Source organism: Pantherophis guttatus, chromosome 7 (assembly GCF_059756535.1).
Source record: "Pantherophis guttatus breed Tessera chromosome 7, ASM5975653v1, whole genome shotgun sequence".
Classification (NCBI taxonomy): Eukaryota; Metazoa; Chordata; class Lepidosauria; order Squamata; family Colubridae; genus Pantherophis; species Pantherophis guttatus.
In genome coordinates, this window is record NC_142069.1 from 54,274,455 (window position 1) to 54,292,884 (window position 18,430).

At 34.4% G+C, this 18,430-nt stretch overlaps 1 protein-coding gene across 1 annotated transcript; it reads left to right on the plus strand.

Annotated features, from left to right (window-relative positions):
* Positions 1–1,349: 1,349 nt before the first annotated feature.
* On the plus strand, positions 1,350–16,122 carry SLC38A2 (solute carrier family 38 member 2). The gene is made up of 16 exons (XM_060694699.2): positions 1,350–1,700; positions 2,666–2,907; positions 3,353–3,434; positions 3,544–3,659; positions 6,460–6,533; positions 6,619–6,711; positions 6,881–6,962; positions 7,762–7,850; positions 8,453–8,511; positions 8,659–8,817; positions 9,783–9,862; positions 9,971–10,071; positions 11,152–11,276; positions 11,571–11,715; positions 11,819–11,916; positions 12,386–16,122. The coding sequence occupies exons 2-16, from the start codon at positions 2,789–2,791 to the stop codon at positions 12,464–12,466; spliced, it is 1,503 nt and encodes a 500-aa protein (XP_060550682.1). The 5' UTR covers positions 1,350–1,700; positions 2,666–2,788; the 3' UTR covers positions 12,467–16,122.
* Positions 16,123–18,430: the final 2,308 nt, after the last annotated feature.

Genomic DNA, 18,430 nt, shown 5'->3' on the forward strand with positions numbered 1-18,430 from the left:
TAAATTTGGAGTCCTGGGTATATTAGATTTGTTTTCAATATTTTGAAAACTATAATTCAAATTGAAAATTATTTTAAAATTGTATGCATAAATCAAGACTTACGATTGTTATAAATTGTATTTAAAAAAATAATAAACTTGTATTAAAAATATAAGTTATGCAAACAATATTAATTCTCTTTTGGTGAGTTTCTATTTAGTTATTTTATTAACTTTATATAGGTGCCCGACTTACACATATACACAATCACATGTTTATGTGGAACTCAAAATCGCATGATTAATATTAATCACTAATCATAATAACTACGCCAAGTTGCTCACTTCTGCAATGTATCTGCCAATGTCTCATGCAAAAAGTGTTAGTGGACTTGGTACAATGGGACTAGAGTTTTAGTGAAAATAACTGAAATATTACACAAAATATTTTAGATGTAGGCTTCCCACAGTAGAACTCACCTTTTTGATATAATAATCTTCTCCACCTTATAAGAAGGGCTTACCCATACATGAAGGTATTGTGTTTTTCTATGATTTCAGTTACCCTACTGCATTTTGCATTAACTCTCTAGTCAATTTTTTTACATCAACTAAACTACAGAATTCAAGATTTTATCAATATTATCTCCCTTTGTTCTTGCTGCTTTTATTTGATGTGTGATTTGGCAAGATTTCAGAAATGGTTTGCTATTGCCTGCTTCCTAGGACTGAATGAGAGTGACTGGCCCAAAGTCACCTAGCTGGCTTCATGCTCAAGACAAGACTAGGTCTCATGCTTTAACCTGATGCTATAACTGCCATACCAATATGGCTGTTCTATCATTAAGCAACCTCAACTGAAGAGTGTATATAATATTCAGAAGACATTCCCAGAATTTAGCATGCATAGCTTGCTGGCAGGCATATTACATGACATCATTTCCCTGGAATATTTCCGAGTTAAAGTATTATTTAACTTGTCTCTTCCCTGCACTGTCATTATCAGTGAGAATTTCAAGTTTGCCAGGGCCACACAGGTTCTTGGAAGCAGTTACATGATCTCTGTTGTGACCCCATTGAAACAGGGGACTCGGCTAAGATAAATACATAAATAAATATCTTCCCTACTTTCAGCACCGGGTGATTTAAGGCTTCCGCCGAGTTAATTCGAATAGTGTCTGAATAAAACACGGCGTACGATCAGCTTGAGAGATCTTCTCCTCTTGGACCAGGATCGGGAGGTTCCTGGAAGTCGCAGTGGGTGTTTGGGGAAGAGGGGTGGAGCCACAAAGCCCAATGTTGGTACACTGCACGCTGCCGACGCGAATCCTCCCCTTCCCTTACATTGCTCGCTCGCTTGCTCTGACGTCGCCACATGCTTCTCTCAAAAGCAGAGGTATCAGCGCGCGTCCCCTAGAACCGAGCGTGCTGTTCCGTGAGTGGCTTCTCCTCGCTCCCGTTCACCCCAGCGTTTCTCTCCTGAGCGCGGGAGCCTTTGTCTGTTTTCACCAGAAACAACCTAACTTATTGTTTTCTGTCGGCTTGACATATTACAATTGTTTTTTAATATTATATTTAATTTTATTACTACCGGTAATTGTTTTTCGTACCGGTCCTTCGGACTGCCAGTATCTAAGGATTTTTTGCTTCGGTTTAAAGAGAGAAATCGACCGAAGAAAGAAGCTCCGGAACTTTGCAAGTTTTAAGCTTTATAGACTGAGGTAAAATATTCAATTTTGGGTTTGGGGAAGTGGCTTGAAGAAGGTATCAACAGCTGTCTGAGTGGGTTAACTGCGTTTGCTAGTGATATAACTAGCTGTGGACTGATTTTTAAAATGTAAGAATGTGTGAGAAGATGTGAGCGGGATAGAGAGGGAGCATTTGGGGGAGGGAGAATCTATCAGCCGCCGCCAGCGCTACTGTGTCACAGCAGGGCGTCCAGGATCTCTCCCCCCCCCCTCCGCCTTTTCAAACCCTCCCCACAAAAGACGTCGCTGGTGAGGCAGTCTTGACTGATTTGCATTGTTGTCTACATTTTCCGAAGTAGAATTCCCGGGAAGAAAGAATTCCCGAGGAGAAGAAATAAATAGCTGAAAAAGCTCCGGAAAGTCCAAGAGATGCTTCGGGCGGCAGTCAGTTAACGTTAGAAAGGGACCGTGACAATCGGTTACTTAGATTGCATCATGTGAAGTTCCGGGCAAAAAGAGGACGGATGGGTGGAGTTCGTTCACTTCCAAATCTGATTACGCAATCATGTCGCAAGTGTGTGTGTGTGTGTGTATGTATGTTTTCATAAGCTTCCTGATCTTAATGATGTGTTGTGTCTCTGGATGGATGGAAACGGGGGAAGACGTGTGAAGGCTCTTTGCTTATCTGCTTAGCTGGGCAGAGAAGCCGCCTTTTGCCCTATCACCCTGGCTTCTCACCGTAGATCTTTTGTTCCCCCCAGCGACCCCATCTTTCCAGACAACGTGTGCTCCCAGTGTTCTAGCTGGAGATATCTTTGTTCTCCTCCCAGTACTTTTCCTTCCCTCACCCCTCTTCGCTTATCCCGCCCTTCTCTGCTGGTACTTTTCCACTCGCCTGGCTGAATCAGCCGCGGTGAGCAGCAGCTTCGAAGCAGCGTCTCACGTGACCAGCTTCGGAAGACTACTGCAGTATTGACGTTTTCCCCTCACCTTCGCAGACGAAGCAGGACCCGCGGCTGCCAAGGACAAAAGATCACGAGGACCCCAGGCGACCCCTCCCAATCCAAATAATTCTTTGGCCTAATTGACCCGTTCCCTAAGAAGACACCCTGGATCCCAGCATGACCAAAGCTGAAATGGGCAAGCTGAACAACATCCGAGAGGAGGACAGCAGCAGCTACAGCTCCAACAGCAACGACTTCAGCTATCACTACCCCACCAAATCAGCTGCGATGAAGAGGTCAGGGAGATTTCTCTGTCCTACTTTGAACCACAGTACAACATCCTCTTTAAATACCTGTCCCATCTGACTGAACTGGGGAAAATAGGATAGATAGATAGATAGATAGATAGATAGATAGATAGATAGATAGATAGATAGATTGATAGATTGATAGATTGATAGATTGATAGATTGATTGATAGATTGATAGATTGATAGATTGATTGATAGATTGATAGATTGATAGATTGATAGATAGATGATAGATAGATGATAGATAATTCTGTTTTTGGAATTCCCCCACTAAAGGAAAATCTTTAAAAATGACCATATCACAAGCCAGGAAAAAGAAGAAAATGTTGCACATTGTGGACGCATTTATTCAGATTTTAACTCAGTTAAAAATAAGTGGAATTTTACAATACCGTAGTATTTAAAGTTCCTCTTTCTCTTCCTTTCATAGCCATTACGTAGATATGGATCCAGAAAACCAAAACTTTTTACTTGAATCCAACCAAGGGAAGAAGAAATACGAAACTGAATATGTAAGCACATACCAATAGTGTTTTTACAAAGTAAAATCAATTTTATTATAAAACCTGTCAAGTTTGCAAGTAACAGCAAATTGTGAACTTTCACCATTCTTATTTACAGCATCCAGGTACAACTTCCTTTGGAATGTCAGTATTTAACCTGAGCAATGCTATTGTGGGCAGTGGCATCCTTGGACTTTCTTATGCCATGGCAAACACAGGAATTGCTCTCTTTGTGTAAGTATTAGAATGCAATAAAATCACAATATGTTATTATTTTAGGATAATATCTGTAGGTGCTTGCTTCAAACCTAAAACTTAATTCTTTGAAAGTATCTGAACACAAGCCATTTTATTCCCATTGACATCGCTAGAGACAAGAACCAGTGAACATTTATCTACCATGTTTCTCCAAAGGTAAGTTCCTGTCTTATATTTTTTGAACCCTGAAATAAGTGCTTGGTCTTATTGCCATGTGCTCAAAAGCCCAATTGGGCTTATTATCAGGGGATGTCTTATTTTGGGAGAAACACGATAGAAATATACTTGAACTCACAGTTAATTGTTTTTAGTGGCAAGCCTATGAGATTAGACTGCAAATTACTTTGAAGAGAAAAAAAAATCAGCTCAAACTAATAATTTAGAGACCCAGTAATTTCAGTTGAAGAATACAGCTCATGTTTATGTTTACATTTCTTCTATTGGAACCAGTAGGATTTTAAACATTTAGGTTTGAATAGCTCATATACATCTTCTTTCTTTTTTGTGGGCAATGGAAGTTAAACAGATTTTGACATTTTTGAATTTATACACTATAAAAATGAAATTGCACTCACTTTTAGTGTTTTAGTTATAATTTGTTAAGTTGCCTTTTATTTTGTTTGTGCCATTTCATGCTTTCCTCAAAAATGATTTTTACATTAATATAAATATCACTGATAGTTTTCTCAAATAGTGGGGGAAATACTTCAATTTTTCCATTTTAATTTCTGGATTATAATGTTCTACAACTTAACAGGCTGGTGACTTTGGGCCAATCATTCTCTCTCAGCCCAACCCACCTCACAGGGTTGTTATTATGGGGAAATAGTAGGAAGCAGAAGAAATAGGTATGTTCATCAGCTTGAATTATTTATAAAAATGGGAAACAAAACTAGATTTAGATACCATTTGCCATCCTACATTTTGCCTATAGCATCATAAAGCATTTGTCAATTTTTCCTTGATAATTTCTCATTAAAAAACATCATATGCTGTAGAGTTTGCTGTTGGTCCTGCATGAAATAAGAAAAGGGCATCTGTCATATTACAGAGAGCAACAGATCCTGAGTAGAATTTAGCTATGTAGTCATTGGTGTGAAAAACAAGGAGATCCATACAGATGTATTTCTGTTAGAAGGCTGTTTTAAGTCTGAAAAGTTAAAGGACTGCATGTTCAGAAAGGCAAATATATAGTGGCATGTATATGTTCGTTATTAATAGAAACCAAAGAAATATGGAAATAACATAATAAATAATTGTATTTTATTGTGCCATTTCATGCTCCAGAAAAGTTTTGCAGTGGTTACAATGTAATCAGCATAATGCATGCTAGTGGGATTCTCTGACAGGCAGGGTTTGACAAAAAGCACATTTAAGTCAGAGGAAATACACACATACAAACACACACACACAGAGACACAGAGTTTGTCAGTACATTTTATATCAGTGTAAGAATAAACAATGAATTTAGTGAGGCTTGCCGATATAAAAATGTAACCTAACATGTGTTTTTTTTCTTAAATTGTTTATCTTTTCTATTGGAAATTAATTTATCTAAAATATAAATTATAAATAATTAATTTATCTAAAATATATTGTAAAGCAAAGAATAAAATTTTTAAAAAGTAAATACCATTTTATTTCTTCTTGGAATAAATAAGCATTTCAGACTATAGAAACAACTGAGTAGACAATGTTGATCAGCTTATAAAATAACTCCTGTCTGCATCTGAAATGACTTAAATCTTGACATGTATTTTCTAACCAATTTATATAGCTTCTCCCACACAAACAAGTGCTCTGGGCAGTATACAACACAGCAAAAAATGTTAATAAATACATTAAAAGTTTAAAGCCAAGCTAAAATAAAGAATAATAGACAAAAAACTGTTAAAAGTAGCAGAGCTCCCTCACTAGTTCACCATCTCCTAGAATCCCCAGGCCTGCAGGCATAAACTGGTCTTAAAGGACCTCCAGAAGCCCAACAGTGATCAGGCCAACCTTGTCTCATGGAGAAGAAGATTCCACAGCACAAGCACCAAGGCAGAAAAGACTCCACAGCATAAGTGCCAAGGGCCTGCAAAATGTAGCTCCATAGGTAACCGAACCTATAACATGCCCTCTTTGCATGGTAAATGGGAGCATAAAATTGGAAAAAGATTCACCAAACAACTCAGTGCCATGCTATGAAGAACTTCAAAGGTCAACACCAGCACCTTGCATTGGACCCAGAAAGACACTGGTAAACAATGCAGCTCATGAAGTGGAGGTGTGACATGTGTTCTACCAGAAACAAACTTAACTGTTTGCACCATTACACTTGGCATCTGCTGAAGTTTCCACATAGTCTTCAGGAGCAGCCGGATATATTTAGTGGATTGCAGTAATCTAGCAGACTACCAGAGCAGGAATGACCATGAGTAGATCCCCTGATTTAGAAATGATTTGTGCTAGATTTGTTTTTAAAAGTGGCAGTTGGGCTCTTTTTAATCCTTCTTAGACTGTTCCTTGTCCCCTGAACACAGTAAATATTCCTAATATATTCACTGCATTTAAATTTATATTTAATTTGATTATTTACTTTGGGAATGATGTGACAATGTTAAATTTATTCATTTTTCAAAGCCATTGCAGCCAATAAAGAATTTAAGCGTGTTCAGATAGTTCTCATTTAACTCACTGGCAGAAATATGTATATAAATTTATATGATTTTGATACTTTTTATTTATATATTCAATTTCAAAACAAAACATTGCATTTGTATTTGCTTTTTAGAATTCTCTTAGTCTTCGTGTCAATATTTTCTCTATATTCCGTTCATCTTCTTTTGAAGACTTCCAACGAAGGAGGTAATGACAGTAACTATTTGTCGATCATAGATTCAACCCCCTTTCCCTTTCTAAATTGCATTATTCTAAATCTTTGTTCCTATAGGATCTTTATTATATGAACAATTGGGAATGAAAGCATTTGGCATGCCTGGAAAACTTGCAGCATCTGGATCAATTACAATGCAAAACATTGGAGGTAAGATCCTTCTTAGATACCCTAAAAGCAGTCTTCTTCTTATTCCTAAAACTATTTTTTCACAAAACATGCTTTCATTAACAAATTCAATGATGTCATTAGGAACTGTATTTTGTGATTTTTTAAATATGTTGTCATTGTAATTATCTACAATATTATTCACTTGCAGCTATGTCAAGCTACCTCTACATCGTGAAATATGAGTTGCCATTGGTCATCAAAGCATTTTTGAACATTGAAGAGCATTCAGGGTAAGTCCTAGAACTGCTTGGTAGAAATTGTTTTTATGGGAACATGTAAAGGGACATGATATTTGAGGACTTCTGTTGAAACAGGTTAAGTTCTTAAACAAAAGTAATTAAAGTAGTAAATTCCAGTTATGCATTCGTGATTCTGGAGGGGTCTGTTTGAAAGTCTAGTGGTTAAGGTGCCAAGCTAGAAAGTGGGAGACCATGAGTTCTAGTCCTGTCTTGGCCATGAAAGCCAGCTGTGTAACTCTAAGCCAAGTCATTCTCTCTCAGCCCAAGCCATCTCACAGGGTGGTTGTTGTGAAGAAAATAAGAGGAAGGTGTGTTGAATATGTTTGTCTCCTTGAATTATTTCTAAAAATAGTAAAGGTGGGATACAAATAAATAAATAAATACAAATAGTCAGATATGGAAAGCCATGTGCAGAAGAGACTCCAGAATGGAATCAGTGTGCTTCCTGCATTTTAATCTCAAACAATCCTCAAAATAGAAAGAAGATTTTACTTGAAGTTCAGTTCCTGATGTTCTGTCAATATGTCCCTATAGTTTTATTGGCAGCAAGAAGGAAGGAGTTATTAATAATTTCCTTCTAACAAGTCTTTTTGACTTCCTGGTCTAGGTTAGAGCCCTTGAGTTCCTTAAAGTTTCTAATTCAAGTACTAAGCAATATGTTTTCAAAACCAGTCTAGGTTGGCCAGGTGCTTTCACTTGCAGAGACACCTAGCCTTAGAAGATTTTGAAAATTGTCAAATCAGATTATCATGCAAAGATTTCACCATGTACATTCTCCTTTTCCTTCTAGAGAATGGTATTGGTATACTAATGGCGATTATTTAGTTATATTAGTATCCTTGGTGCTCATTCTTCCTTTGTCATTGTTAAAAAATTTAGGTAAGTGGTTTTTAATGTTGATATTAATGTGGAATAAACAAGAAAAACAATGGTTAACTTACTTGCACTCAATAAGAGAAATCCCTAATAGTCAAACCAGTTTTTCTTTTTCTTTATTCTGTATATGCAGATGTAAATAGCACGATCAAATTCATGAAACTCTCTGGTTGGCCAATGTTAATTTAAAACAGTACATGAATTAAACATGATGACTGTCCTGAAAGGAAAGTGTAGCACTATTTGCATCACATTAAGTATTCCAATTTTATATTGGCTTAACTTGGAATATATTGTCTGAACTTAAATGGGCTACAGTATATTCTTAGTGGATATATGCCAATAGTTAACTTGCTAAATTTGACTATTTGCCATTTGGAATAATTTGAACTAATCATGTATTAGAAAGGAAATTCTGATTAATTGATTAAAGGTGTACTGGGTGATTTGTAAGTGGATATTAAATTAAAATATTTCTGATAACAATTCCTACTAATGTCTACTGAACAAGATGGCATAACAGTTCAAAATGCTGAATATGTTGTACATGTTGTTTTTCACATGTACTGCATACTTTAAATTAAAACATTCCTTTACCATTGTAGGTTATCTAGGCTACACCAGTGGATTTTCCTTATTGTGCATGGTCTTCTTCCTTATTGTGGTAGGTATCGTTTATTTATCTATATTTTTAAATGTTTAGAATATTAATTCAAATGCTATCACAGAAACTTGTAATCATATCTTGTAATTATAATTAGAATGGCAACAGATTTATCATGTGAAATTAACTGTGGTCATCCTTTGTTAGGTCATTTGCAAAAAATTTCAAATTCCTTGTGGAGCAGAACATGATCTAATTAATGCAACTCTGAACATTACCATGGAGCAACCGTTGACTGCAAATGAAACAAATATTAATGCAACATATGATTCCTGTGTACCAAAATATTTTATCTTCAATTCAAAGGTAATAATTAAACTAAGTAAGTATAATTGCAACTTCTTCAAAGTCTAACTAGTCGTGAAACTTCCTGTTCATCTTATAAAAGCTATTATAGCAATACTAAGATCAGTATCTTGCTTATTGTCCTTGAATTAAGTATGGGTGAGGGAACAATTTCATCTTTACCCAGTTGTTTGACGAGACAGAATACTTCAAGAATAAACTAATGAAGATGCCACACTTATACCAGTGTGGTATAACCAGGTATCATCTCATACAGCTGGAGTTTTCCTTCCCTACCAATTCCATATATCACCCATTATTTAACTCCTTGGAATTAGTTTGCAAGTATGGAAGAATGTTACATAAACAGTATATTCTACTAGCCAACACTTTTGAATAAAACCCAACATGAGCACTCTCATACTCATTTAGTGAAACCTTTAAAATTCCATCTCACTGCTAAATAATTCCATGCTGTGCATAAAATGCAGTGCCATCTCTACAATTATTATTTTTTTAAAAAAATGAATAGAATGATTGATAACCTGCTTGGTGACTTGAATAAAAGTGGATGTGACTAACAATTGTGTACTAACAAATACTTTTCTAGTATTTAGTATATTTGAGTAGGAATAAAAGTTCCAATTGCCTTTAGATTATTTACTTTTCTTCCACCTAATCTTTTTCATTCAAACCTTTATTGTCAGTGCACAAGATATGTATAATGAGATTGGTTGAGCTCCCTCAGTGCACAACCCCCAACACAAAACTACTCACAGTGAGTTGTTTTCATATGGGAAAGTTGATAAATAGAAAGGGCAATTATAGATAATAATTTGAACTGTTCATAAAAAAGGAGGAATATGAATGAAAAAAATGAAAAACATGCTGTTTAGAATTATAGCTCTAGTTTTTCAAGAAACTATCTGAGTGTCTTTTAAATTAAGTTATAGAAATAGTCATACACCTATTTTTATGTTTTCCAGACTGTCTATGCTGTACCAATCCTGACATTTTCTTTTGTCTGTCATCCTGCTATTCTCCCTATTTATGAAGAACTGAAAGGGTATGTCATGTATTAACATCTGTCTTGTGTTTTCAAAGAATTGCATATACATATGGAATGATGTATTTCATAAATATTCATAGCAATTTATTTGTTTTTCTATAATAGCCGAACCCGCAGAAGAATGATGAAAGTATCCAATGTTTCATTTTTTGCTATGTTCCTCATGTATCTTTTGGCTGCTCTCTTTGGATACTTGACATTTTATGGTAAAAAAGCAACTCTTCTATTTTAAGTTTTGCATGTTAATTTTTTATATATCTTTGGAGTATAAACAGGTCAACTGGACTAAAGCAAGCTCATACTGTTTTGTCTTTATGTAAACATGTGCTCCATTGTAGCATTTGTATGTTCTACTTAAGGCAATTTCAACTTAAAGCAATAGGAAGTTTGCACAAGCGTCCTTCCTTCCTTCCTTCTGCAGAAAAATAAGTTCCACAAATATGAATTAGTCATTCATTTTTTAGTTAACTGGTTCTATGGACTTCTGAACTCCCTTATTAATAAGAAGCAAGTCCTAATAAAACATATTTCCTGTAGAGATTTCATGAAAAAGGCTCTTCAATTTTTAATAACAGTAGACCCATCAGTCATTGTGAGACCATGTTTATGGCCACACACAAATTAAAAATGGCTGTCAGGGAGGTTAGGACCAATCAATTTTGTGAATTTTTTGTTAATGTTATACTGAATCACACTTATGTTCTGCCTGACTTCTGTGGAAGGAAGACAAAGAGAGTCCATTACCTGTGAGGGGCAAGATGGGCACTCTATTCCTGGTTCCATGTGGCATTCCATTCTACTCAAAGCTGTTATAAGGAGGAAGGGTTAGGAAGCCTGAATCATATTATAGACTGTCAGTAACTTTCATTTGGGCGACAGCTGTATAATTTAATGGCACTTTGTTTATTGAACTGTATATCACTGCTTGTAGCTTTAGCTTTAGAAGCTTTGTAGCTTTAGAAATACACAGTGTGATGTGCAATAACAATAGAAATACCATAATGGTATTAAATGGGAACACTGACAAGCAGTCAAATCTTAGATTTAAATAAAAGTTACTGGTCAATTCAGAACACTATTTAATAAATAGCATTACCATTAGTGTTACAACAAAGATTGTGGCTACCGCATTGCAATGCATTCTATATTACAAAGCTGTATAGTAACACAATTCCACTTGCAAATCAATTGTAAACTTTTTAAAACATGCACAAGAATCTCATTTATTATATTATGTGAATATTAAAGTTAACAAATATCCTGCTAAAACACATGTCCCTTTCCAGGAAAAGTAGAAGCCGAATTGCTCCATACTTATTCGGAAGTGCTTGGGACTGATAATCTCCTTCTGATTGTGCGCTTAGCAGTCTTGATGGCAGTCATTCTTACTGTTCCAGTTGTGATTTTTCCAGTGAGTAACTTTACTTAATGAGGAGAGAGTAACGTTAATTTATGTTGAATTTTGGAAAGCAAGTATTTATGGAGCTTGCATTTAGTTCCAATTATCATTTTCATTTTTTAAATCCTCTGTCATATCTCTGTGTTCAGTTTGTTTTACTTTTTTCATTATTGTATAATCAGTATAGTTGGAAGGCAATATAAATTCTATGTTTTAAAAGATACGTTTTAAAACATTTTTGGGAGGGAGTAAATTTTAATGTGTCTTTAATAACATTAAGTAATTTAATTAATGTGTATTTTACAGATCCGCAGTTCCGTTACACAATTACTGTGTGCAGGCAAAGAATTTAGTTGGGTGCGTCATTGTATTATTACAGGAGCTATTTTGGTATGCACCAACGTTCTCGTCATTTTTGTTCCCACAATTCGAGACATATTTGGATTCATTGGTGAGGATTGTTTGTTACTTGTTTGAAATATCTATTGTTCTAAAAATGTCTATATAATGTAATAAAAAATAAGCAGCCTAATTAAACTTTATGGTTCATTCAGGTGCCTCTGCTGCTGCCATGCTAATCTTTATACTTCCATCAGCTTTCTACATTAAGCTTGTGAAAAAAGAATCCATGCAATCCGTGCAAAAAATTGGGGTAGGTACTTATCATTGTGTTTACCTAATAAAAGGGAATGTTTTTTGATATTCATAGAATTATTAGCGTCATTCTTACACAGGGTTTGACTATAAAGCTTTCTTAATTGCCATGAATGTCTACATTAACTGTACTGAGGCCTTTTCATTAACTCACCCCTTCTTTTTTCTTTAATTGTTCGTTTTTATTTCTTTTATTTTACTTTTGCATCCCTGTAAGCCACTGAAAATCATTTTGGAAATTAAGTGGCATAACATACCCATATTTAAAAGTCTAGCATATTGGCCTGAGTTTTCTTAGCCTTCCCAAAAAATGAAGGCAGAATGTGTTCAATGTTTTTCATCTTGGCTTTGAATGATGCAATTTTGAAAATTGTCAAAAAAAATGACTTTTTTGTATAATAGACTTTTTTTTTCATGCCCTTGTTTCTGACAAAATAAATTCAGTATTTTGTATGTTATTTATTTAGGCTCTCATGTTCCTGCTAAGTGGCATAATTGTGATGATTGGAAGTATGACCTTAATCATTATGGATTGGATCAACAATTAACCTACCTGCTTTATTCATTAGTCTTCATTCTGCCATCTTCTGGAGAGAAAAAACTTCTGCCTATGTTTGCAGCTCTGCTTCCTTTGATGCTAGTACTCTTAACTGTAGAACAGATGGATTTTAAAGAAAGAAAAGCAAAAGAAACTATTCTGTACAAGAATAGATACTAATATCAAGTCAGCTGAATCTTTGGCTGAGTGAAGTGACTTTTTTTTATTCCATTCCAGGGAATGGACAGCTCATTCTATAAAATTTTATTAAGCCATGTTGGGCTTTGGACATTGTTACTTGGATTCTTTATTATTTACTTGAATGTGCCTAATGAAAACAATAGATGTGAGAAGTAAATTAGTTTACAGCAAGTTTCTAAGCTAGCCATTAAAAGCAAGGGGGAAAAAACTATTATTATTTTTATACCAAATAACTATGGACTCAAGAGCACTATTTTGACTTTTAAGAAAACATTTTATAAATTAAAGATCCAAATAAGGGTAAGAAAATATCAGTACACTGTTTAATCAATAACCTCAGTTCAAAATGTTCGCCTTTCTACAGAGGCATATTCTGAAAATTATATTTTTTCATCTCAATAAGCTTATTTTTTAAATCTGTTACAACTAATATTTAATTGGCTATCTTAAAAGAATAGAACTATAATTAAATTTCATTTGGAATTTTAGTTATTCTAACACTAAAACCAAACAAAGATTTGTTAAGAAGTTCCAATTATAGTATATTGAATCAGTTAGCATAAGGTACTATACTGTGTTTCAAGGAGCCATTTCCTCAAATGTAATTTTTTTGGAAAAACATCAGAATTTCTGATATATTAATTTATGGCATTCTGTTCTCATTAGAGCTGTATCCAGGCAACTCTTGAAATTAATGAAAATTTTATAGGAGCATTATTTGGCAACTTGCTGGTCCATTCATAAAATATAATGTTGGCATTTTTCTTCTTGGGGTACTCAGTAGTGTAATTACAGAAGATAAAAACATTTTTATTTTTATTTTTATTTGATCTTACCAAAGCACAGTAAATTGTTAGATAATGTGATGTTCCTAGCAAAAAATATGGCTTTTTAGTATATAGAAGAAAAATATTGAGGTCTTGTTATAGTTTACTGGAGGTAAAGTGTACAGATAGTGTGGTACTTTTCAGATGCATGTTTTCATTATTAATATATTATGTTACATAATTGCACCAGACTTTGGTACATGTGACAAAATTCTTTTCATAAAATAACTGGATTTCTTAATGCAGTTTTCTAATGATTGACTAAACTGTCATATTCACACACATACACACACACGGTGCTAAATGAATGGGCCTCAGTATTATTGGGACAGTAGGATAACAACCATAGGTCATGTACAATAGATGTCCAGAACATGATCCTCCCCTGATTGGACAACAGATATTACACAGAGTATAAGCATTCAACGAACATATGAACTGGCACACCTCTCACACTCCTGTCTGTCTCCCATTCATCACTTAGCCTGGAAACTCAAGAAGAGCTGAATATTGAGACGGGGAATTCATACATACTTCCCATTTCTATGATAACTTAAAGAGATATTTAATGAATTTGCCAAGTGGGATAGAGGGTAAACTCTTCTCTATTATGCTTTGTAGTAATAAATCTGTGTTGCAAGATTTATTTGCAACATTTTCCAAAGGAAGAATCATGGTTACTACATATAATAATTATACTATTTCAACCCCAAGGTGTAAAGACATTTAGGACATTTTTTTTTTCATTTCACAGAAATTGCTGAGTAGATTCTCTGCCAGAATCTAAAAAGGCAGAATTTAACTAGGTAACATTCAAACAATTGGCATAATCTAACTTAATAGTAGTAGCTCAATAGTAACTATTAAGTTAGAGCAATCAAAAAATGTCATATAATTAACCAGAACATTTTTTAAGCATAGGTTTGTTTTTAAAAAATATACAGCAAATATTTCCCATTGAATTCTGATTCTTAACCTAATAATGTTTCATTAGGGCACTTGTCAAAAAGGAACACGATTTATTGAAAAGTAACTGTAATGTTTCCCCTTATTGCCTTAGAAAGGCTAGAATTCAAGCCATGGTTCTACGCAGGACAATATAATTTGTACTTGAATAATAGTTGTGATAATCTCTTTTATTCCTAAAATGTCAGTAATCAACACTAGTACTGTTAAAAATACAAAGCTTCTTTTTTGATCCAGATTGTCTAAAGAAAACATCTTAGAATTTCAAAGATCACTCTTTGGTAAGCAATTGTGATGTAATGTAAGATCTCATTGTTAAGTGTTTATATCTCAGAACTACCATTGGCATTACTGGGTGAATACAACATACTTATGTAGCAGATATAAATAACTTAATATTAATGTCCCGACTTAAAATCTTCTTGCATTTTGTACTAGTGTAGTGGTATTTTGCGCAACATCTTAAATACTCCAGAAAGTATATGGAATAATTTTAAAATGATTTTTTTTTCTTTACAACGACTAGGGTTGCCCAGTATCTTTAATCTGTCTGGGGAGTTAAAGATCAAAAATCATTCTTTTCCAAACAGTAAAAAATGTTGTTATAGCCTAATTGTTCATCTAAAAGTGACAAAAGTGGAGGGAACACACTTGTCCATCTGCAAAAATGATACTGAATTGTTGCTGAATCAGCAATATCTGGGCAGTTCAAATTAGGGATTGCACAGTTTTCTTTCATTTGCAAAGTCAAACTTCTCTAACTACTCCTGAGTACCACTAAGATATCTTGTTTGCTAACATACAGAAATGTGGTACACAAACTTCTCAGGAGCTAGTAGTTTCAGTATTAAACCACTGTTTGTCACCTCATTTTAAAATTACTGTCTTCCATATTATTTTACTCACAATATGTAACATGTTATTTATGGAACAGTACCTGTTGAAGTTAAAACCTATTTTTTAATATTTATGGGTAACCTGTATATAAATCATTATACTGTATATGTATATATATGTATACATACTGTAAGTATATTGTATATAAGGTAAGGTAAGGATTTTGATTATGTATATAAGTTTACATTAATAGTTAGCACATTAAATCCATAATTCCTTCATGTTGTATATCCAAGACATTGTCACAGGAAAATCTCTGGAGAAATTGTATGCCAGTGATCAATTGTTTTTGCATTTGTTATACAAATATAAAAGTGTACCCAAAATGTATTAGTTCAATTCTACATTTCTCTTTGAACTGTACAACCTATTCTATACTGCAAACTAATAATGAAATTCCTTTAGTTTCCAAAGCAGTTTATGATGTGAGAAGAATGGGAGCTACTATTTGACAGCAAAAAATACCCCTTTTTTGATTCAGAAAATTAGTTTCCTAAATATCTGGACCCAGGGCCATTGTTGTAGGCCACTGTTGTAAAGTGAGAAACCTAATTTTACAATGTACAATTTGCATTGATATTTTCAGTGACTGTTTTTAAAACCAATGACTGATGTTTCATATATAGGTATGATTTGTATATATCATGTATATATATATAGATAAAGAGATACACGCTGTATTGTTAGATCAACAATTTAAATATAATTGTTGAAAAGAGTGCTACACTGTTTCAATGAAACACTAAGTTTTAACTAAATAAAGATCAAAGCTTAAGAATGGAGTTTATTGTCTATTATATAAGTATTTGTTTATGTTGTACTTTACAGGTAAATCAATTTTAGGCAGTTAACAAAAGTTGCAGTTGCCTTTGGATCCAAACTATAAGATGAATTCACAGTTCATATTAAGTCATGATTTGTATTAATAAAAGTTTACTAAACATGCCACAATATCTAGTTCCACATATTATAAGTCAAAACCAAATAAGTATAAATTATGCATCATATAATAAGATGCAGCATTTGCAGAAGTGCATTACACACTTGGTATATGAATATATATAACTCTAATACTGGACATGTTTCATCACTTGGAATTTGAAATAAACATCTAGTGATAAATATTAATATGGGCATGTTAATAAAATGATGTGGAAACATTTTCAGCAAGGCATTCAATGATTTTTATTGTTTGATGTATACCCTGCCTCTGTGTTTACTTCACCATTTAATACAATTAAAAATGCAAAATATAAACTGAACAAAATTAACAAAATTAAAAGCAATCATTTCAATCACTAATAAAAGGTTGGCAAAAGAAGGAAATTTACCATCTTCCTAAATATTGAGAATAGGAACCAAATTCTTTGGATGGTGCAGTCTATTCCTTGGAAGCCTCATGGAAGAAATACTGTCCCTGTATGCCCAGTAACTGAAGTGCTGAGTTGGGGCATATATAGAGTGATCTCGGTGATCTAATTAATCAGGCAGGTTCATAGCATAGGAGCGATTAACAAATAATTAGACATTTAGCCATTTAAATTGTGTCTACTAAGCAATTAAAAGAGAAGACAATTTTTTATGGAATTATCCGTAATATTCCTATGGATTGCATTAATCAGTAATATAGTCATCGCAAAATATATTACAAATATTTTTCAAGAATAAACCCATTTAATACATATTTCAATACTTAAGACAGGCTTTAAACAAGGCACAATTTTCCCTAGAACTAATTTACTCAGGAAGGATCAGAATTGGTGAGCTACTCATAATTATGCAAACATGTTTCTTGCATCTGTCACCACCTATAAATCCAATGTCTGCTGCAGTCAAGGGACTCTCGGAAACTGCAAACACTCTCTGGGGGAATGCAATTATACCATAATAAGTTTCATCTCAATACCCCAATCCATTTTTTCTTCTCTGTGGTGTCTAGATTTTAATTTCAGCTTGATCCAACCCACTACCAAGATTAGCAATGCTCATGTTTGCCAATATTACCTCTTGTGATCTACCAATATTGGCATCCAAATGAAGTCAAAGTTTGAGTGACTTTGTCTGCAAAGAATTATGACAATTACTGGCAGCATACCTCTGACTATTACAATTATCTACCCCCAATATATTTATGAAGGGTATGCCCCATACCACAGAAAAGTATTATTGGCCAATGAGTGTGAGTAGTGTTTTTCATTATTCCTATTACTAGAGTAGATTTTTTTCTGATTCATTAAGAGAGATCCTCCATTTGAAATTCAACTTAGTTGTTTCATTACTCTCAGTTCCTTAATTTTTAAAAAGGTCTCTGGCTCTGCTACAGGAGAAATATTGCTTAGCCAGAATAGTGAAAATTATCCGGACAATCTCCCTATTCCATAGATCACGCAAGTCTTCAAGCAAATGAGGTATGAAATTTTGTTAACAAATGAGGTGTGAAATTTTCTAAGCACAATTAAAAAAAAATCATCTGAATCTTTCAGACCTGGTTTACAACATTTTAACTGAACCTCAATTTTTCCAGCGATTGATAACTGTCGCCAGTCTAAATTGACCAGAGAGTGATCTGCTATGATAATGGAACTACAAAAAATGTTCAGAGCATTATAGCGAGCACCAAATCCTCAGCCATCCCAAGCTGGGCTAACATGGTGTCATGGTATATACCAGTGTTTCTCAAGCTTGGGAACTTTAAATTGTATGGGCTTCAACTCCCAGAATTCCACAGTCAACACACTGGCTGGGGGATTTGGGGAGTTGAAGTCAGGGGTGAAATCTAAAAGTTTTTGCTACCGGTTCTGTGGGCGTGGCTTAATTAGTGGGCGTGGCTTGGTGGTAAGGTGACTGGAAGGGTGTGGCTTGTTGGTCAGGTGGGCGTGGCCAAGTCAATGTCACTTCTTTGCCCTTTTTTAACCTATAAAACACAACACAACACAACTGGCTCACCCACAATATAAAAACAGCTGTGCTAGACCCAAAATGGCCCTGCAACAAGCAGGAACCTCACACAGCCACAAAAAGCCCAAAAAACAAATTTTCACACTTTACACACACAAAATTCCACATATAGCTTTGTGAGATTT

What these genes read in the sequence shown, in the direction of transcription:
- SLC38A2 (XM_060694699.2), top strand. Translation starts at nt 2,789, where the DNA reads ATGACCAAAGCTGAAATGGGCAAGCTGAACAACATCCGAGAGGAGGAC. An exon ending in ATTTTATCTTCAATTCAAAG is followed by an intron (nt 8,818 to 9,782) that starts GTAATAATTAAA and finishes TATGTTTTCCAG; the next exon opens with ACTGTCTATGCTGTACCAAT. An exon ending in TTCCAGTTGTGATTTTTCCA is followed by an intron (nt 11,277 to 11,570) that starts GTGAGTAACTTT and finishes TGTATTTTACAG; the next exon opens with ATCCGCAGTTCCGTTACACA.